Here is a 23,321-nt window from a genome sequence, read left to right on the forward strand (position 1 = left end):
GCATACATTAGCAGCTATAAACATTACATGGCATATCACACTATGTCAGCTTATATGAAAACGTACAAAATGTGAATGTATTCAAAAAACTATTCTGCAGTTACTATCTTTAAAGCAAGACATAAAATCATTATGAAGTCTTGTAAGCATAACACTGTCTCAAACAGAAATAAATATATAACACTTTCTGGTAAATTACAGCAGCAAAAAACAAGAGGCATCCTTTTTTTTAAGCAAGACTTTCACCACTATAGCAGCTGTTCAGACCTGAATTCCTCTCACAGCCTGCTTTATATTTTCCAGTAGGGCTTTATTTTCTGGACTCTGATAACGATCTTGATTTGTATACATGTCCGTCAAAGTGGTCACGTAAGCATCAAAATTTTGTTCATTGATTGGTTCCTACGAGATATTAAATAGTAGTTCATATACAATTTTTATTTTCTTAACCATATATTCATTTAAGCATAACATATTATCAAGGCATATTGCCACCATTTTTTATAATATTTAAAATGCCTATTTAGTTCTTACTTAAATTTACAGGATACACTGGAACAGGCCCTCCATGTCTTTGTTAGCAGTTAAATGTATCTTTATGGTTTCACTGTTGTTACCACAAATATCCAACTGGTTGATATAAACATAAAAAAGACATCTATTGTATGAAGTGAACTGAAGATCGCCAAATTCCTTAACTTGTGCTCTCAATCACTTACCATATGTGGCAGCTGGATATTAGCTAGACTATGAATTAAAGACTGGCTTAAATTGGCCAATTCATGAAGAAGAGACTCATTTTGCTGTTCAATTACTTTGTTCTCCTCTTCTATCGTCTTCAGGTTGCTCTCCATTGTGGTAATCTAAAATGGACAAATTTGTGTACAATGTAATATAAGGCAAACCATTATTAAGCATGTGCTCATCAAAGGGAGTGATAACAGATATACCAGAGAAAGGAGAGAAAAATTGTAAGATCATTCACTCAAATTAAAAATGGCTTGCTTGAGTCTACAATTCTTATAATTGTAAAAGGTTTCTAGTTCCAACTGTAAGTTGTTTAATGGCTTGTCTTTTTAATATTGGCAATAATGAATGGACTTGGATTTTTGGATTTAGTTCCATTGGTTTAGAGCTTTTTTTTTTTTTTTTTTTCAATTGAAAGATATTACAATGGACCTTAGCTCTACACATTTCTCCATGTGGTTTAACACTTCCACTCCTAGCAGCCTACCATGCTCCTAGTCAATGGGACATTCTGCAGGAAGTCATTTCACAGAATCACAGAATTTCCTAGGTTGGAAGAGACCTCAAGGTCATCGAGTCCAACCTCCAACCTAACGCTAACAGCCCTCCACTAAACCATATCCCTAAGCTCTACATCTAAACGTCTTTTGAAGACTTCCAGGGATGGTGACTCCACCACTTCCCTGGGCAGCCTGTTCCAGTGCCTCACAACCCTTTCAGTGAAGAAGTTCTTCCTAACATCTAACCTAAAACTCCCCTGGCTCAACTTAAACCCATTCCCCCTCGTCCTGTCACCAGGCACGTGGGAGAACAGGCCAACCCCCACCTCGCTACAGCCTCCCTTGAGGTACCTAAAAAGAGCGATAAGGTCACCCCTGAGCCTCCTCTTCTCCAGGCTGAACAAGCCCAGCTCCCTCAGCCGCTCCTCGTAGGACTTGTTCTCCAGGCCCCTCACCAGCTTCGTCGCCCTTCTCTGCACCCGCTCAAGCACCTCCATGTCCTTCTTGTAGCGAGGGGCCCAAAACTGAACACAGTACTCGAGGTGCGGCCTCACCAGAGCTGAGTACAGGGGGACGATCACCTCCCTAGCCCTGCTGGTCACGCTGTTCCTAATACAAGCCAGGATGCCGTTGGCCTTCTTGGCCACCTGAGCACACTGCTGGCTCATATTCAGCCGACTGTCAACCATCACTTTTATTTCATATATTTTCTGCAACACATGTTTTGCTAGTTAAACATGCACTCCTTGCTGCCCAAATGCAATTACTCTTTGGTAATTGTATTTTGATTCTGTGCAAATTCACAGGGTTGCTTTTGAAAGCTGAACAATGCACAATATTTCAATATATATACAAATTCTGAAAGTGTTTTAATAAATACAACATGCAAAACTGAAGAAAATTTGCACACAGTGAAGTGAGTGGATTTTTTGTAGCACATCCACTTTTACAGTTGAATACAACTGAGTATGTGCTGCTGGTATTCAAGGTGACCAGCCACAAAATATCTCCAGTCTTGTGTGGGGCTGGGCTTGAGCATTGCAGAGGCAATTTACCAAGCTCATGTAGAGCATAGTACTAAGAAAGCTATAAGGATTTCAGATGAGCATTGGATTATGTTCAACCCATCAAGAGCACATGAAGAGCTCACTCGTACCTGTTAACGTTTTTCTTTAGAGACTTGTCCTTACTTTCCACACTGGATGACAACTGTTAACAGTTATTACAAACTATGCAGTGTGTGCTTGTATATGTAGATTAAAATAAGCATTGACAAGAGGGCAGAAAAAGAAGCCAGAGAAGTGGAAAAAATGCTAAAGAACACAAGGTTTTAAATTCCCAAAATAAGCTTAATCCATTTCTACTTTGGCATAGAGGGTGAACAGTGGGAAGAATCAATAGAATTTAAACACTGAGCTAAAGTTTGTGTTTGTGCAGTAGTAGCAGGCAGAAGGGGAAAAGGTTATGTGAATATTAACTTGACCAGGGTCACTATATTTTGGCAATTTCTGTCATAATCAGGTTGTTAGATGCCTCGAGTTTTATTGTAGATCCAGAGTTTTACTCTGCTTATGGAAATATAAGTCATTGGTTGATAGACATAACTTTGACAAGAGATGTGGCAACATAATCTTTAAGTAGCTCTGACTTTGACTACAGTTGTATATATAGCAATTAATCCAACCTGTCAGTATTGCAGGGGCTTGATCTGTCATAATTAATTGATGTTGAGTTATTTCTACAACATATTATAGTAGACAAAATACTTTTCTTCAGCGTTGGAACTGGAAACACATTCTCCTCTCTTGTTTTGCTTTCAGTTTGTGCATGTTAGAGAGCAATTCTGTATGCAGACACAAAGCATCATTCATAGGTGCTTGTTAGTCAGTTGTGCTCTGATATATACCCTAAAAACTTTTTTATATTACAAACCAGCACAAAGAGCTTGAGGTCAATGAAGGCCCATTTAAGTATGACATGGTGCTGCTGTCTCATGATAATTTAAGCAGCTAGAAAATCTATAAAAATTTATAGTTGAGCACTGGCACCTGAAAAGATTTTTTTTTTTTTTTTTTTTTTTTTTTTTTTTTCCCACTGGGTTGTGTCATGTCACATGATGACTATCTGAAAATAATTTGAAGATTTTTCTTCCCCTCCTTACCCCCCAAACGTATGTGTTTCTACCCCTCTCATACTTTCAGACTGGAATGTTAAATTAAAAAAAAAATAAAAATAAAAATAAAAATAAAAAAAAATACTAGAAGATATTAATTTAAAAATGCTTTTTTTTTTTTTTTTTGAAGTTTTTTCAAAAGGGCAACTGAGTAGAGGAGAGTGTTATAAATGTCCCAACTGAGAAAAAGTCTGCAGCATGACTTCTCACTGTATTTAATATAAAAAATTCTATATGGAAGGGAAGTCCCAGGTGTAGGAAAAACTTTCACTAGCATTTACAATCATATGGAATGAAAATAAATATGAAATGTAACTTTTGCTAGTTCTGGTGTTCACAGAGTTATCACTATTTTACCATTGTGCATTTCCCACCTGTTAAGTTTTATTAAAATACAGGCAGATGCAGGCGGTATGTTTTTTTGTTTGTTTGTTTGTTTGTTTGTTTTTAGGGTTTATCAGTAAACATTTTATTTTACTTAATATAATTTTACTATTGAAAAAAGAGGGAACTGTTGACTTGGATCTTCTTAATAGATTGATAATGACTATGATATAACTATGTGTTGGAAATGTAAATTTCTTATCTTAGGAGAGTGCAGTAATTCAAAAGTGAAGCCTCCGAATTTTTGTTTGACTCAGCTGGGATTTTCCCAGCATCAGCTGGGATTTTCTGATAGTCATCAGTAGCTACTTGGGTTAGAACTGCTAAGTATTAGACCAGACTGGCCAAGGTGGCTGGGGAATCTCTCATATTGTAGGCAGTAATGAACAGGTAGAGAAGCATCTGCCAGAACTGGCTTAGGAAGAGCTACAGAGCAGGGAGGGAAGAAGACAGGTGGATAAAATAACCTTTCAAGGTCTCCTATAGCTCTATTTTCCAGAATTCTAATTATTTTAATTTATTTTAATTATTCCATTGCCAATCATTTTACCCTTTTCCTTAATTTGTTGCACCAAGGTGTGAAAAACATCCTCTGAACTTGATCCAAGTTCAAGTAAAATCATCAGTTGAGCGTTTTTTGTTTTGTTTTGTTTTTCCAACACTATTGAGTGCTCCCAGGTAGGGCCTTATCTGATTTCCTAAGAATATGCAAAGTCTGAGGTGTGAAAAAGCTGGATTTGAGATTACTGAAGTACTTTTTCTGTACTCATTTCAGGTCAAAACTTGATGTGAAACTACTAGCTAAATCTATTAAAATTAATGCATATTTCATGTTTGTGATAGTGTCTTCATGGCTTTATTTATTTTATTTTTTTTTAATTTATAGGGGCACAAAACAAAAATGCAGAAAGTTATTGAAACTAGAGCATTTACTTCAAATACATTTTAAGTTAGCCAAACTGCTTCAAGTTTTTAAAAATTTCTATTTGAATAGCACCTAAAGCACAGTATTAAGCAAAAGAAAACAAATGGCAGCTTCCAAGCTGCCAGATTCAAAACTTGGGACCAAATCCTGCCAGTATTATATATATTGTTTTCTGCCACTGATTAGTCTTCTTGCTTTACAGTTTTGCAGATTTTGTCCTCATTACCCTACAATTATACTTGATCACATCAGAAAAATGTGAGAAACACAAGTCAAGTGTTATATAAAGTGCAATATAAATTTGGCTAACACTTGGAAGTCAAAGAAAAATAGGCTGAAAGGGACATACCCTGCCCCTGTTTATGAGTATACAAGAGGATGAGGACAATGGACGTGAGACTCTTCTCTGCAAGCAGTACACAAAGAATTGGCATAGAAGAGTCACCTCTGTTTTTATCAGTATCAATGGGCATTCAATTACTATGATCATGGACTAAAGACTGATAAATAGTGAGAACTGTAGCAAAGCTTACTGTTACTGTCTGTATTCAAATCATGCGTAGATAACAGCACCAAACACTAAGTTGGACAATGGAAAATGTCAGGGAAGGAATTCAATTAATTTCCTTCTTTTTCCTTTTCCATTCAGTGTTAGGACTGGTGAAAAATGAGAGTAAAATGAGGCTTTAAATAGTCTAATGTTAGCTTTTCCTTTTTTTTTTTTTTTTTTTTTTTTTAACAGATTTATGGGAAACCTAAAAGGATTTAAGCTGGATCTGTGAAACCACTTTTCCTGCAAATGGCTGTACTTAGTGTACTAAACAATGAAGTGAAACAGGTATTCACTTCACTATCTAAATTTCATTTGTAACACAAACCTGACAAAAGCCATTTTATTCATCTGGGCTCCTTTGCTTGCAACTTATGTTAATGACCATAATCCAACCTAACATTTTAACTGCTATTAGAAATCACAGAATCACAGAATTGTAGGGGTTGGAAGGGAACTCAAGAGATCATCGGGTCCAACCCCCAAATGTGTATAGAGCCTTAGCAAGGGGAAATGCAAAGCTGAACTGGCCACTGTTTTAGACAGTATAATTTGCTAAGGCTTTTTTTCTTGTTCCCATAGTTGTAACTGATGAGAAAATTGCATAATGGATAGTTTACCGATTTTATAAATCACTCACATATAAATATGTGAGGCATATGGAAGCATATATGAGGCATATATTTCCCATATTTCTTTTATTTATTTATATATATTTTTTGAAAAAGCATCTGAATTTAGGGCTTCATAAAACTGTTACCTGAGTTCTGAGTTTAATCATATCAGCTTCCATCTGGGAGTTGGATTCATTTAGTTCCTTGATTTCTTCGTCTAACTGTTTAATTTCTTCATCATTTTCTATACCTATGTGATATAAGAATAAAAGGGATGTTAAAATAACTAAGCGTTAAATTGTAGTTCAGCAAATTAATTATTTCCATATTTGAAATTAAATTTATTTCAAGTCATAGTACAAAAGAAAACAAATATATAAATAAAACATTCTTCAACCTTGTGTTCTGAAGTTAAAACAATGTGTTTTCCCACTACTTTTAAAAATTGCAATAATTTTCCAAATAGAGTGATGAAAATGCCCAGAGAATCAATTACACCCTTTCTCTTTTTATATACTGATTTTAACTTTGAATTAAAAGAATGATACCCGTAGCAACAAATTCTGCTGCACTGTCATAGTTAACTTATTTGAAAGATTATGTCCATTTATAGATCTTCCGAAGGAAAAGAAAATATCTTAACATGTTCTCCTCATATGGCAATGTTTTCAAAATAATTTGTAACTAATTTAGAAGATTTTTTTTTTCCATAACACTGTGAAATTTTGTTGATGCATTAGGATATTGTGATTTGTCTGTTGCTTTTAATAATTTAATATAATTTTAATAGTTTTTGAATCCTGCAACAACATACGACCACCTATCCACCTTGGTGAATGAGATATGAACTGGAAAATTACAATCATATATTTTACTTAGAAATATTTTAGTGTTTTAGATCTAGATAGGCACAACAAACCTGTCTGTCCCACTCCACTGTAGGTTCAGATTTCCACTTCATAAAGCCCAGTTTTAATTCTACTGACAATGAATTCACTGTTTTTACTACAAAGATTTACACAAACAGAAAAAAGCCCATAGAGTAGTGATAACTTTAGCTTACAAAGAAATAATATTTAAAAAGGTGATGATTAAAAATTTACCATTACTGGCCCGCTGCTTTATTGTTAACATTTGTTCTCCAGACAGCTTTGCTTTCTTCATTGCCGAAGTAGCTCTGGGGCATCCTGATAAACTGTGAACAGTAAAGAGCCTGTTAATTTCGATAGGTTATTGAAAATAAATGTGTAATCCAAAACTGTAATAAAATCAGTATTAGAGACAGTTTATTGTCACTGCACAGCACTGAAAGAGTGTGTTAGTCAGAAAAAAAAAAAAAAAAAGACTTACCAGTAGAGATTTCATGGTTTTATTCTTCCATCCGAATTCTTTTTGTATAGACAGCTAATATAAAAGTCAGATACATCTTGTAAAAGTATAAATAGGGAACAACAATCCTATGTCCTATGTTCTAAAGATGCAATGCTCTTATTAAAAAGATGTATTTTAGAAATGTTACTGTGCAAATACTGCCCCTCAGATTTACATGCCCACTCTTTGAATTTCCACATATTTTAATTCACGCGTTGAAACAGGTACCTGAATGCTGACAGAAGGGGACATGAGCTACTGGTTGCATCCAAATAACTAACCCTTATAAGCTTTGCTTCTCTTTGTGAATATCACCTATGGAGCTACATAAATTGATTCTTGAAAAAACAGTAACTGCATGTTAGTTTTTCTGCTGAACCCAAAGAAAAGTCATTGCCCTAAAAACAACCTTGCTTTGGGATATATCTCTCTTATAATGTACATTTGTTACACTTATATATGTAGACTCAGTTAATGCTCATTCCCCATGTTGCCAAAATATTAAGTTTTTTATTACATTGTACAAAATAGTTTGATAGCAAATGTGATCTTAGAGGGCTTATTGTTAAATTAAAAATAATGATCAGAAAGTGCTCCTATTTCATGTATAATTGTATACACCAAACTATCCTAATTTTCAAAATCATGTCCTTAACACACCATCACAAGTAAGATGAAATACATATCCAATCTATTTCAAGATGGAAAACTTTTGAACCTTGCTAAACAAGTCCATATTCCTTCAACATTCAAGATTTCTTAACCACTGAAACTGAATAATGATACACACATCTCAGAGCATACTGATAATATCACTGCAATATGGAACAAATTTCTGAGGAAGAAAAATTAAAAACATTTATTTAGGTATAGACCCAGCTAAAAAAAAAAAAAAAAAAGTCTTCTGACTTAAGTATAATGTTAAATTATTGAAAAGGTTTCTCTAAAAAGCCTGGGCTACTATTATCAAGTGCAACCATCTAAAAGAAGTAAACTTTTACCAGAAAAATGTCTAAAAATTAAATGTTTTCTCAGAAGAAAAAATTGTTTTTTGTTTGTTTGTTTGTTTGTTTTATTAATCCAGAGACATTACTGAAAAGATATGTAATACAACAACACTGGTACTATCACGAAATAGCAAGACTTAGTAACTTTTTACTGTTGCCTAAGTGGTTGCACACAAGACTATTATTCCAAGCTCTGCTACAGCCCCACTGCATAACGATAAACTAATTTCCCCTTGAAGTGTAAAAGGGAGTCTTGAGGAAGGAGGAGAGGAATAGGCATTTGGGGAAAAAATCATCGATGCAGGGACAGGAATGAAAGATAAGAGCATATGCAAAATTTCTGCATCATTTAATTGGCTTCATTTTTTGTATCATCTTATTCAATGAATTTCCTCATATTTTTCCTTACTCTTTTTCAGGAGTTAGGATCATTAGGCATTGTAACAACTGCATTAGTTTACTCTTATTTTGAACCTCAGCCTTTTCCTCCCTAAAGGTCTTAACAGCTAGGTAAACCCTCAAAATAAAACTATCCCCCAAAACAGCCCATAAATTCAGTATTCCTACTCTATGCAGAGCAACATGAAACCTGGATGCCTGAATTGCACATACCTGAAATTATGGAATAATGAAAGAAAAAGTACAGTCACAAGTATCAGAAATTTACTGTGACATTCAGTGTGCTTACATACAACCTTTCATGCTTAAATCCCATCTTATTCCCAGGGTCCAGTCAGACACACCTAGTTTGCAGGACTGCCTAACCTTCCCAGTTTGTCTGAAAGGCTACCTCCACTAGCGTGTATACTCCGGGCTTCTCAGATTATGCTCTCATGCTGTGGCCCCAGGCATAACGCTTTATATTTACACTATAAAGCTTTCTTACTTTTCAAAAACAGAGCGGTCACATTCCAGCTACCTAGTATAAGCAGTCTCTGGCCTGTGCTGTCACCTTTGGAAAGCTATCTGTTGGAAGGGTAGGATATATGCCTCTGCTGCAATTCAGGCATATTGCCACTAGGTGTCTTCTGCCTGAACTTGAAACGGAAAGAGCTGGGTCCTGCAAGAACTGAGGGAGAGTTGCTTTACATAGATTTCTTGCCTTCTCCTAGAGGCGCTGTACAGCCAGATGAGACATGGGCTAGTGAGGGGAAAGGCAGAAGGTCTGCTAGGGAAGATGCAGAGAAGGCTTCTGTATCCTGCAGCTAAACTGATTGCGTTCTTCCTCACTAGTGATCTAATAGGCACAGGTGGAGGATGACTTTGACAAAAATGTCTTTCTTTCCATGATACCGTGTCCCCAAATACCTGACTAGAGCCTCCTTTGACCTTTTTACCCTTTACACACATGGCTATAATATGTGCATCATTGCAGTGCTATGAGTACTTTTAGTTTGTTGTGTTATTGTCTTTAGAAGAGGTCATATATGAACAGAAGCTCCTGACTTTTCCTGTAGCTTTGCTTAATTTAAGAGAACATTCTATACTCCCAGAGGCACCATATTCAACACATGGGAAGATGCCAAAGTCAGACCATGCCATCAACTTCCTCTGCAGGTCTTTATTATCAAATCTGTACCTCCACTAGTTGTATATGGTAATGTAAGTGGACTAGTTCACTTTCCAGGCACTTAGGAATTCAATGAATAATATACTAAAGTATATTTCACTTGACTACATTCCTCAGAAATAGATAAAACAAGATAGTTATATGCATCCTCTTTGCTCAGCTATGTTGTTAAGTTACCTAAAAATACTTCAAATCATTCAAAAAGTAGCTGAGGACTCTGGGGAGTTTCTGCTCTACAAGAACATTCTACCACTTCCTTTCTATCTTCTTGACTATGCTTACTTGTCCTAGAAAAACAACCAAAAGAGGACAGGACATATGGAAAGATAAGAAGAGAAGAAGGGCTAAGTCAGCATTACACCAGAAGCAGGCTGTTGTACAAAAGCTGAACCTCACTATGTGGGAAATTACCCAAAAAGCTTCAGCTGAGATTCCTGCGAGACTGGGAGTAACTCCAGATTTCTAGGAGACTACTAGACTACTGGGGATAGAATAAGACAGAAGACTACTTCTGGAGACAGAAAAAGAGCAGGTATGATTTTATTTGTCTCAAATATCATTAGATTTTATTTGTACAAAAGAGTAGAAGTGAATTCCATTTCAGCACTTCAAGAGTATACTGGTTTATAGTATACTGTTTTTATTACTGGTTTTAGAGTAATTTTCTTAGTAATTTTCCTAGTAGCTCACATGATTCCATGTTTTGGATATGTGATGAAAAAGTGGTGATAACACTTTCATGTTTCAGTTGTTACAGAGCAGTGCTCACACAGAGCCAAGGACTTTTCTGCTCCTTGTGCTGCCCAACCAGCAAGGAGGACAGGAATGCACCAGGAACTCTGAGGGGACACAGACAGGACAGCTGGCCCAGGCTGACCAAAGGGATGTCCCACAGTGTGTGGCATCATGCTCAGCAATAAAACTAGGGGAAAGAAGAAAAAAGGGGAGGAAGTTGGGAGTGATGGCATTTGTCTTCCCAAGTAACCTCTATACATGATGAGCCCTGCTTTACTGGAAAGGGCTGAACATCTGCCTGCCAAAGTGAAGTATTGATTGAATTCCTTATTTTGCTTTGCTTGTGCACACACCTTTTGCTTTACTTATCAAGTTGTCTATCTCAGCCCATATCTCACTTTTACCTTTCTGATTCTCTTCCCCATCCCATTGGGCAAGGAGTGAGCAAGTGACAGTGTGGGACTTACCTGCCAATTGGCATTATACACAAGAAAGAGTTAAGGAAAATATGCTGTAAGAATCTAAAACAAAACAAAACAACAACAACAAAAAACAAAGACCAAGACAAACATGCTAGCTAGTAGTTCTGATAAGGATAATATCAAGTTTAAAGTCTATATAGTTGATGCCTGTGTCATAGGCTTTCTATTACAAGTGAAATTAGTATGAAATCCTGGTTTGGTTTATATTTTTATTTTTTAATAAAACTTACACTGACTTTTAAACAAATATGGAAGTCTTCTGCTTGTTTACTCTAGTAAAGAACTTGTAAAATTAATCACAGTTATCTTCCTTGCTGCTGCCATTTTTCTCATACACATGAGAAATCATGCAAAAGAAGACATAAACATAATTGAGCTTTCTTTTTGTAATAATAATAATAATAATAATAATAATAATAATAATAATAATAAGTCTTTCAACTGTCATTGCTGGGGGTATGTCTGTAATAAATACAGTATAAAGATACTGACTGTACTGGCTCTGTACTGGGTAAAACCACCACATTGACACAGCATTTCTCTCTGTCAGATTGTGGATACCATAGGGCTTGAAGTTACATCATTTTAGGTGTGGCTGTGAGAAGCACCAATACCCAGCTCTTTCTTCCCTCTGAATTTCTGATTCAGCAGGAGCTGTGAGCTGCTACTGCCACAGAGACAAGTCACCAACAGCCAGCTGGTCATTAACACCATGTCTTCTTAAGATGCCATGCCTTTTGGTTCTCACTGAATTTCTACTGTCAGGTTTAATCTCTAATTTGAGAGAAAAAAACAAAACAAAACAAAACAAACAAACAAACCCCATAAAAAGTGCAGTCTGGCATATCATCCTAGAAAGACAACCTCTGCAATAATTCATAAAATACTGTGATAAAATACTGTGAAAACAGGCACAATCAGCATGGGTTCATGAAAGGCAAGTCCTGCCTGACCAACCTCATCTCCTTCTATGACCAGGTAATCTGCCTGGTGGATGAGGGAAACTCTGTTGATATAGTCCACCTAGACTTCAACAAAGCCTTTGACACGGTCTCCCGAAGCATTCTCCTGGAGAAGCTGGCAGCCCATGGCTTGGACAAGTACACTTTTAGCTGCATTAAAAACTGGCTGAATGGCCAGGCCCACAGAGTGGTGGTGAATGGAATGAAATTCAGCTGGTGACCGGTCACCAGTGGTTGTCCCCAGGGGTTGGTGTTGGGACCCATCTTCTTTAATATCTTTGTTGATTATTTAGACAATGGAATTGAGTGCACCCTTAGTAAGTTTGCAGATGACACCAAATTGGGGGGACGTGTTGATCTGCTGGAGGGTAGGAAAGGCCTGCAGAGGGACCTGGACAGGTTGAATCAATGGGCAGAGGACAATGGGTTGAGGTTCAACATGGCTAAGTGCCTGGTCCTGCACTTCGGTCACAACAAGACCATGCAATGCTACAGGCTTGGGGCAGACTGGCTGGAAAGCTGTGCAGAGGAAAAGGATCTGGGGATGTTGGTTGATGCTTGCTTGAACATGAGCCAGCATTGTGCTCAGGTGGTCAAGAAGGCCAACGGCATCCTGGCTTGTATCAGGAATAGTGTAGCCAAAAGGACCAGGGAGGTGATCGTTCCCCTGTACTCAGCTCTGGTGAGGCTGCACCTCGAGTACTGTGTTCAGCTTTGGTCTCCTCAGTACAAGAAGGACATCGAGGCCCTGGAGCATGTCCAGAGAAGGGCTATGAAGCTGGTGAAGGGCCTGGAACACAAGTCCTATGAGGAGCAGCTGATGGAACTGGTCTTGTTTAGTCTGGAGAAGAGAAGGCTCAGAGGAGAACTTATTGCTCTCTACAGCTACCTGAAGGGGAATTGTGGGGAGCTGGGGGTCGGCTTTTTCTCACATATAACTAGTGATAGGACTAGAGGGAAGGGCTTCAAATCACGCCAAGGGAGGTTTAGATTAAAAATTAGGAGATATTATTTCTCAGAAAGAATAGTCAGGCATTGTAACGTGTTGCCCAGGGAAGTGGTGGCGTCACCATCCCTAGGGGTGTTCAAGGAAAGGTTTGATGTGGTGCTTAGGGACATGGTTTAGTAAGTGATGTTGGTAGTAGAGTGAAGGCTGGACCAGATGATCTGAAAGATCTTTTCCAACTTTAATGATTCTGTGATTCTGTGAAACCCAGTCATCTGCAAGTTATGCAGAAAGACTTATATGCACAAATTAGGATAAAGTATATATATATGCACCACAAATATGTATATACATATATATGGTGATCACATTTGTTAAGAGTTGAACACAATGGGAATAATTCATTTTCTTTCTTGTTTAGGAATCTGGTAACATTTCTGCAACCTATGCCTAGACTTATATTCACAGGATTTAGAAAATAAGGTGAAATTAGTCCCCAGATAAAAGGAAAATTACTGGAAGGAAAAAAAAAAAGTTTGAAAGGGATATCTCAGTCTTAGTACAAGTTTACCAACAAATCTAGTTTAAAACAAATGTGAGCTAAAATGCTGAACTGCTTCAAGAATGTAATTGCACTGTATTCAGGGATACAAACAAGAAAGGCTAGCTGAGTAGAGGGATCATTGATCAAGTGGAGTGATTGTCTGGGTGACTGATTTTAGTTATCTGGGTTTCATCTGTGCTCTGTTAACTTTTTTTTTTTTTTTTTTTTTTTTTTTTTTTTTTTTTTGCCTCAGCAGGCAGATGTAGTCTGGGTCTATCTTGAAGCTGAAGGAATTGTACTCAGCCTGTCAAGTGAAGAAAACATTTCCAAAGAGGGAAGGAGGGATGTGGGAAAGGAGACATAGGTCAAATAAAAGGCAACTTTTTTATTTGGTGTGTGAAGTGCTGAATTTTACAGATAAAAAACAGGAAGTAAAGAAAACAGAGTCTTAATCTGGAGTAAGCAAAAAGCATCCTGAGTGATAACTTTATAAACATTATAAGATCTTAATAGATTCACTACCACAGTGCTTTTTGTTTGTTTGTTTTTTCAATCTTAAGAAAATGAAACATTTTACCTGACAAGTAGCGTCATCCACAGACTAAAGAAAGAGAATGGGACCTCTGCTGACTAGAGATAGATCCAAAACAAGCCCCACATTAAATCCTTTTGAAATGCTGGGAAATATAGATCACACTAAAAACTACTGCTTCATTTTGTTAATGGATGAAACCTTACTCTTAAAACTAAGCTTCTGAGCTGTTTGGTAATGTTTGAAATTCAAGTTAAGTGATCAAACTCAGTGATCAAAGTGGCCCTTTCCTTGGTTTAATATTAAACACATCAGCCATTCATTATTTTTTTTCTATATTGAGGAGTATCAGCTGTAGAGATTTCCTTATTCCCGTGAGTAAACTCTGCTACACACCTGAAAAGATGAAATTCTCTATGAAAAACTCCAGCAGAGATAAAAGAACCCTTCCTGCCCAATATTCATTTTTATTTACACTCAAGGGTGACTGACTTATCCCCACCTTCTTGCTGAACTGAGAAGTCCAGACTGAAGGAGTCCAGAATTGTTAGCAGTAGAGAGGTTCTGCAAACAAGGTAGTTTTGTTTGTGTTTCTGCCTAAAGAATTTTTGGGTGCGTTTCCATTTCACGCCTGAATGCTGGCGTAGAAGAACTTTCAGTTAAATTTTCAGTCATGAGGAAAATACAGGTTAAGAGGACTAAAAGCCTGATGCAATGTAGAAAGTGGCAGCTTCTAATCCAAGCTGTTTTCTGAAGCTGCTAAAGAATGATGAGATTTGATTTTGTTTAAATAAATCTTCTGGAACTTAGAAGCATCAAAACACAACTCAAGTGGCTAAAGAAGAAATATAGGTATTATGATTAAAAACAAAATGTAAACTTCTCAATATTTTAATGATACCAGATCGTTGTTTGTGAGAGACTTCCTATAATGAACTGCGTTCTTATCTTGGAGGGGAGGGTTAAAGTAGCATTAAATCAGGTTGGTCAAGTAACAAATGGACAACAATAGAGTGAATGGTCATGATACCCACAAGCTGAGAGAGTATTTTTTGTTTTTTATTCGAGATTTAAAAGGCAAAATAGTTTTATAGTTTAATTATGCCTACCCCCCACCCAAAAAAAAAAAAAAAAAAAAAAAAGATAAAATAAAAATCAAGTTATAAATAAAACAAAATAGAAAATATGCAGAACTGTTAACATTGCCAAGCTGAGAGAAAAGGCTATGGCAGAAGGCTTAATTTGAAAGGAATCGCCCTGGGGCAAAAATATACAACAGGAAAGAAAAGAGTTATTGAATCTCAAAATGCTGCAACTTTAAGAACACTGCCAAATTTGCCCTTCATCTGGGCATGGCTACTCCTGAGGCAAATTTACATCAAGTTTTGTTCATTGAAGTTGCTTACTCAGCAAAGAGGCTCTGTGTGTGGGCTTCTCACATGTGCTAATGAATGTTGACCTGTATCATCCCTGAACAGGGAAAGGGTTTTTGTCTGTTGTCCAATGATGTAATAGCTGTGTCAAAAATCCCTCATTACTCTCAGGTGAGGGAGGAAATGTTGCAGCATGTTCTGTGATTTGCAGGTGGCCCTAGCACCTGTTAAGTTGCAGGAAAGGAGTGTGCACTTAATACAGCAGCATTGAGCAGAGTCTCTTAGGAGCTGGGGGACCAGCTTTGGCTACTGGAAAATGTATCAACCTTGCTCCTGTTTTATGACTGCACATAACAGGACAGATGACTTGAAGACCAGTGAATTTACTGGTCAGTCAAACAGGGCACATAATGTTGTGAAGGAAAAGATAGGCTGAGACTTCCCTGTGTATAAATAGGTAAGGTGTATCTCTAGCTAAATGTCTCTGATTAATGTGCTTGGGTGAGCAAAAATTTCAAGTAACCTGTTTAGTGAACAAGCCCTGCTAACTTTAGACGCTTAAAATGAAGCACAGTTTCTCTAGGCATGACACTAAACAACAGAGAAAAAAGTACTTCAAGAGGAAAATTTGTCACACATGAAATCTAAAAAGCCATACAATCCATACAGTGATCTCTACTTTTTTTTTTTTTTTTTTTTTTTTTTTTTTATGGGCTATGTCTGTAATGAGGACAAACAGGCTCATAACCTGAGAGCTTCTGCTAAAGTGCCTGGAATCAAGGAGATGTGCCACTGCAAGCACATGTACAAATTACTCTCTGCTGTCATTTGTCAGCTCTGCTCAGCAAAATGATTTTTCTTGTTTATATTATGCTGTCTGCTTTTCCTAGCATGAATTTCATATTATTTTCTCCTTGACTTTCCCAAGGTAAATAAGCCTCTTAAGTCCTTTCAAATTAGCTCTCTGTTAGGAGTCTTTCAGTTTAATAGACTGTATTTGATTATAATGTTATTCCATCCTTCTTCTAAATTGTAATGAAAAGAGCTGGCAGAATGACCCACAGTTTAAGAGCCTAACTCCTTCAACGACCAGGCTTTGCTTTTAGTCACTCCTGACTTATGCCTATTTTTAAGTGATCTGACTGCAATCATCCACACTAGGTGTCTGCCTCAGGATCATTTTTTTTTTTTTCCCAAATGTTATAGGAAAAAAATAAAAATCAATTTCTCAGAATATATTTGTATACCCTTGTTTTGGTAATATACACTGTCTTGTCCATATTGAGGGGGAAAAAACAATAATTCAGTGAATATTTCTAATTGTCTATAAATTGGAGTAAGACCTGACATTTCATGAGGTCTTGTTCTGAGTTTAGAGATATATTCTGCTGTCCTCATGAAAGTGTACATGGATTTGGCAGAGTTATAAGCCTCTGACTGGACATGTTCAGTAGATAAGTGTTAGCATTTGGGTGCTAGACACTTGGTATATTTTGTGTGCATGGCAACGGAGAGCACTCCAGGCCTTTCTCTGCCATCAGGTCTGTCCAGGACAGCAGGGTGCAGGGAAGAAGGGTGCTTGCTAGGAACAAAGTTGGTGAGACCAACTGACCTGTTTTGCTGGTGCTCAGAAGAAACACATTAGAAGACTGATGTCTACTCAACCAGACAGGGCCTGGACATGGCCTCAAGCCACGTCTAAGGCTCAGGCCAATTAGCACTCTTCCCAGCATTGTTCAGGCACCATTTTAGTACATTTAGTGGATTTAGTAGACTTTATTGCAGTCTACGGTCACCAAAAGACAGCTTATATACAGCCACTATAATTCTTATGTACAGGAATGGGTGTACAGACATGAAACACTGCACATCTGGGTATAAAAAAGTACAGACATGAGACACTGCACATCTGGGTATATATGCTCATTTTCGCATAGCCTGGGAGTCTGATTTTAATACCTGATGAATGGAAATCTGGATCAGACTGTATTTTTTTCTTTTTAGTTTAATATTTTTCTTCTTTGTTTATATATTATTACACTCGATTTCCATGTTTCTCTCCTTGCCTTCTTAGAAATCTGTCAGCACATTTGCATGTCTCTCATCTTTCCATAATGTCACCATGATGACACTTGTCACTGTTGTAATTACTGTCAAATACAGTGAGTTTGGTTAATTCTTCTATGCTCTTAACACTGTATGACTTTCTCCTGCTGAATTGCAACCTAGTGCTTCTAGGGAAAAATATAAATAAGTAGAAAGCAGCAAAATAAACCTATGGCAGAGAGTGAACAGGCAGATAAACAAAGAACAACAATAAAAACAAACAGATTCAAAAAAACTACTTAGTGAAATAATAATAATCAAGAGTGAATTAATGTTGGCTCAACTGTGGCAGTGTATTTGTCAACTTACTGTACTAACAAATAAAACAAAGGACAAGAGTTGACTTGACAAGAGGATTGGCTAGAAATATTAACAACCAAATAACTGAATGAATTGCATATTAAAGTCTTATATATCTGTAGCCTGACCGTATTTATGTTTAATAAATATATGAATGAAAGCTTTCAGCATCATCTTCAACATAGCATATGAATAGCTTTCATAAGTAACTTTTAATCTTTTTATTCCCCATACATATAATTTCTGGACACAAATTCCATATAAGTGTGATGTTTTGGAAATTCAGAGAATTTGTTTATGTTTTTAAGAATACTCACAATTATTTCTTTGTTGTTTTTACACACAATATTTTATAATGAAACACATCATTTTTGCACTATGGCTCACAGCACTGTAGCTGTGTATCTTCTGATGTCTTTAATTTGGATTAGTCCACAGTACTTTGTATCATATATATATATGACCTGATCTAACTTTATATATATATATATATATATATTTTTTTTTTACTTAAGAATCTGAGCTTAACTAAAAGCTTAACTTAAGCATCTGAGCTTAACTAAAAGTCTTTTCATTTATTTGCAAACAACAGATTTTATTATTATTATTATTATTGTCATTGTTATTATTTACATTTTAGCTTTTATTTCAAATAAGCTTTCTATTCTGACAAAGAGCTGATTCCTGTCAGGAACTGATTGCCTCCATCTAAATTCTAGGCACTTTCATTTCACTATGAACTGACAGGAGAAATGGAGAAATGAACTGAGATACTAGCTTTTAGTATCTCAGATGACTTAAGGTAATGTAAGTCCTGCTGTCTTATCTACAGGCCTCATACTATACTGCATCAACACAAAGGCTATTTCAAGTCCAAGGCTCTGCAGGAATGTTTTTGTTAAAATGACAGAAGTTGCAATCCTATATAGGAAACATTAAAAAATCATAATAATCTGAATTCTCCTCAGGCTCAGTCATTTAACAAGGGGCAATGATCAACTTCCACATCCCTCCTGAGCATTTTTCTTCTAGGCTGCCACTGCCCCATTTCTCTGTCTCCAACTTGACATGGGTGACTTCCCTCCCACACTTCTGTACTGGGTCTGGTTGGGATGGAGTTAACTTTCCTGGCAGCAGCCCATACAATGCTGTGCTCTGCACTTGTAGCTAGAACAGCCCTGTTATCACATTAGTGTTGTGTCTATTGCTGAGCAGTGCTGGCACAGCACCAGTATTCAGCACCTCCAAACCCCCACAGCACCTCCAAACCCCCCAGAGCCAGCACGATGGGGGTGGGCAAGAAGTGGGGAGGGGTATCACCAGGGCAGATGCCCTAAAGCAACCAAAGGGATATTCTATGCCATATGGTGTCACACTCAGCAATAAAAGGTGGGAAAAGGGAAGGGAAGGAGAAGGGGGCTCTTGTAGTGAAGATATCTGTCCTCCCAATGTGGCTGAACATTGTTCGTGGGTGGGAAGCAGAGAATATTTTTTTCCTCTCTCTGTGCTTCCATGTGGCCTTTGCGTGTTATTCTCTTTTTCCCCTCTTTCTTTTTCCTTTAACCAAATTATCCTTATCTCAACCCATTAGCTTTTGTTTGTTTGTTTGTTTGTTTTGTTTTGTTTTTTGTTTTCCTCCAATGTACTTCTCTTCCCCTTTCTTCTTTGAAGGAGGGGTAGTGAGAGAGCAATTGTAGTAAAGTTTGATTGCCCATCAGGTTAAAATCACCACAACTTTCCACCTCTACATGCAGTCAGCTCCACACAGAGCCTTCTCTCATGGTCTGCTGCTGTAGCCCTTTGTAATCAAATAGCTCATTTCTAAATGCTTCATTCACTGAGCTAATGCCAAGTATTTTCTTGCTTTCAAATGCCAAAGGTGAAAAACACTGATGATAAGAGAGGATATGACTTCCAGCACACAGATTGAAAGCTCTAAACAATTTAGAAACAAATTTGCAGCCACTAGCACATGTCTGGAGGTGTGAAGTGTCTGGATTATCGACCTACTTCCCCTTCAGCACTCTGCATGCAAACAACACCCACAGATAAGCCCGTTGGTAAAATGTTCTTTGGACACAGGCTCAAATTACAGCCCTGAGCACTAGATTTGTCCATAAGCAGCACTTGCAAGCCTGCCCTTCAGGAACTGGTCACGTTAAAGTTTTTTTTTTTTTTTTTTTTTTTTTTTTTTCAGACAATATCTGTTTCTAGCAAAAAAATAATGAGAAAAAGGATCTGCATATGAAATTTTACTGTTCCATCCTTCTTTCCTGACATTTATCATTTCCTGGATGCTTTGGGAGTTCAGGAACTCAGTAGTTCTCTACAGATCTATGTGAGTATAGATGTCAGTCTGCTTCTAGCAAGCAGCTGCTGAAGACAATTCTTGCCTTGAGTTTTCATCTTTTCCTAACCTGCCTGTTTCCAGGCTTAGCAATGCAGCTATGCTGCTCAGAGATGTGACCAACCTAGAGTTTTCAGAGGAAATAAGCCCTGGTGCTCCTTCGCCTCAGGATGTATAAACAAGATGCTGAATGAACTGAGTGCACTGCTATTCTCTTCCTACAGGCTTTCTGACAGCGTCACAATTAACTAGGTCTTCCTGTGTGTAAAGTGAATAGCCCAAAACAGCCCTGTGTTTCTCATAACCACATCTCAATTTCTATTTACATTTCTTCCATAGAGAAAAGGCACTGGATGATGTCTGCAACCCCTTCCAGCATATTTAAGCATTTTGCAAACCTTGTGGTGTGCTCTTGCTGGTCAAACACAAATCCTATTCTATAAACTTGTTTACAGATCTTGGAATCACACTGTCCTCAGTCAGGATACAGGTACACTAAAGAAAAATTCCCCTTCTCATTTTAATTTCTGTTTATTACTGACATAAACTTTAGCTTGTAATGGGGAAAATACTTAAAAATTAACAATCGCTGATATATTGTAGCTCTACCAGAATATGTTTTCCATGGTAAAGGAAATTTGAAAGCTACATTACCAAGTTTGAAATCGGTGAATACTGATTAAAATAAAAACAGGCACAGGGACAAGAACATTGTCCTAGGCATTTGTGACTGTAATTTCCACTGAAGTCAACCCAAGCCCTTCAGTGCTAAGAAGCAGGACTGCTATATCCAAACATACTCTGAAAATGTCCCAAATAATTGTAGTATTAGAAATGATTCAGTCCAGAAAAATCTTAAATAAGATGATGCAAAGGCCTGTTCAAGAACCAATGTGGAAAGCTGCAGTATAATAAGCAAGTTACATTTCATTATAATATATTTCATTTACCTATTTACTGACTCCATGATTATATGCCTTTCAATTACTTTTCATATCGTTAATAGGTCACCTTATTTCACAGCGGCCTTTGCTGCTGGCACTGGCTCCTTTGTGAAGCACAGTGCTCCAGATCCTGTACTTCAAATCCCTCCTGATAACCCTCATTCTTTCCTATGCAAAACTCCTTGATGAAACAAAACTATTCATAGGAATTTCTGAGAACAGGAATGGCAAACATTAAATAAACAGAAACCTCTGTTAGTGCCTTTGTTCATAGGGTAGGAGTGTAAGTTTACTGAAGCTTGTGACTTTTTCCATTGACTACTTATTTCTTCTTCAGAAGCATGTATGAATATATTTAAATTCCAGACAACATGATACCAGATGGAGAACAGATTTGCCTGGTCTTGTGGATCATCTCAAGTCCATTGTTATCAGTGGAATTACACCTTGTGTACAAGATGTAACAGCAGCTCTAAGAAATCTTTGCCTCAAAAACTTCTCTCTCTTTATATATACGTATATTAATTGATTCAATGGTTGTCAAAATTTTCACAAGTTAGTTTGCTGCTCCAGTTTCCAGATAACAACACTAACATCTTGGATAACTGCTTGGACAACAGCACATTAACATCTGTTTACAAGTGGAGGATTATAAAATCTCAACACATTAAGGACACTATCGCATATAACTAACGTCTACTTGGAGAACTGTGCTCATAGAGAAGTATTTGTACTGGGAAAAAAAAAATCCTATCAGGAATCCTATCTCCCTATCAGGAGAGAAGTGAGCTGTACTTGCAAAAATGAAAACTTAACTACTAATTTACTGGAGGTTTTAGCAACTTGCTTAAAGCCCATAGCTCTGCTTTCTCCCTATGTATGATAAACACAGCCATACCTGCAAAAGATTGTATCACAAACTTAGTCTGAGTATGTAACTGTCACAACATAGTTTTTCTTTAGAAGGCAGCATTTGAGATTTACAGACATACAGCTGTATAGCAAAATGTTGTTAGTTGCAGAGGATGAGACTATAGCCTGTTAAAAGGATTGCACTAAAAATAGAGGATATTCCATCCTTAGATAGGAAATGCATAGTCTGCAACTTATGTGGGACTAAGCTTCAGATTGAGAAACATCCCATGGAGCTCTGGAATGCACATTCATTTAACACATTGAGCAGCTTTCCAGTTATCCTGCATAGCATGTTTAGTTCTCAGATGTCATAACTAAAGAAGAGGATTATCTCACAGGTCTTCCGTCATTTTTGCCAGTCCATTAGGGCCATCTTGCATGCCCCAATGAACACTTCAGGCAAAAAGTACCTATCTGTAGGTAGGGGAATCCCACTCTGTTGGTGCACTCAGTGACATTTGGTGTACAGCTCTGGTCAATGGAAGATGTCTACTTCACAAGGTGAAGTGAACAATTCTCAAGATTCATTGACTACACTCACTGGAAAAAGATCAAAACCACCTTGTTCACAAAAAGTAGATGCTTAAAGTAGGTGGGTTGTTCTGAAAATCAATTTTACATGCAGAGATCGATGCACACACAGGCATGAAATACCATTTGAAATACCCTAGAGCAATGCAGACATATCTCTAATGCTAGTAAACATAAACTGAACCTATTACAAATCTCTGCCTTTCTGAGCAACTGCCAAGTAAACTATCCTAAGGCATCCAAAATAGCTCCAGGCATGATTTGTATCCTGGACTGCATAAAGAAGAACTGTGGCCAGCAGGTCAAAGGACGTGATTCTCCCTTCTGACCTGCTATCCAGCTATGGGGTCCCCAGAACAAGAAAGACTTGGACCTGTAATAGTGAGTCCAGAGGAGGGTCATGAAAATGATCAGAGGGCTGGAGGACCTCTCCTGTGAAGACAGGCTGATGGAATTAGGGTTGTTTATCCCACAGCAGAAGAGAAGGCTTCAGGAAGCTTTAGAAAAAAAAAAAAAAGAAAAAAAAAAAAGGCCCTGAATGACAGGACAAGGGGTAATGGCTTTAAACTGAAAGAGGGTAGATTTAATTGTATATAAGGAGGACTTTTTTCATCATATAGGTGGTGAGACACTGGAACAGATTGCCCAGAGAAGCTGTGGATACCTCATCTTTGATAACGTTGAAAGTCAGGATGGGGCTTTGAGCAACCTAATCAGTGAAAAATATCAGGGGTTTGTCCACGTCCATGCCATGTCCATGGTA

At 37.3% G+C, this 23,321-nt stretch overlaps 1 protein-coding gene across 1 annotated transcript in view; it reads right to left on the minus strand.

Annotated features, from left to right (window-relative positions):
- Positions 1-261: 261 nt before the first annotated feature.
- MYT1L (myelin transcription factor 1 like) overlaps positions 262-23,321 on the minus strand; it is a gene marked incomplete at its 3' end in the record, with an annotated part of 247,086 nt that continues 224,026 nt past the window's right edge. Inside the window, exons 18-21 of the mRNA XM_082756512.1 lie at positions 6,997-7,088; positions 6,040-6,143; positions 720-863; positions 262-402 (exon numbers count right to left, since the gene is read on the minus strand). Coding sequence (XP_082612638.1) covers positions 262-402; positions 720-863; positions 6,040-6,143; positions 6,997-7,088 — 481 coding nt within the window. The remainder of the gene's footprint in view (positions 403-719; positions 864-6,039; positions 6,144-6,996; positions 7,089-23,321) is intronic.

Source organism: Aythya marila (genome assembly GCF_965140915.1).
Source record: "Aythya marila genome assembly, chromosome: 3".
NCBI lineage: Eukaryota > Metazoa > Chordata > Aves > Anseriformes > Anatidae > Aythya > Aythya marila.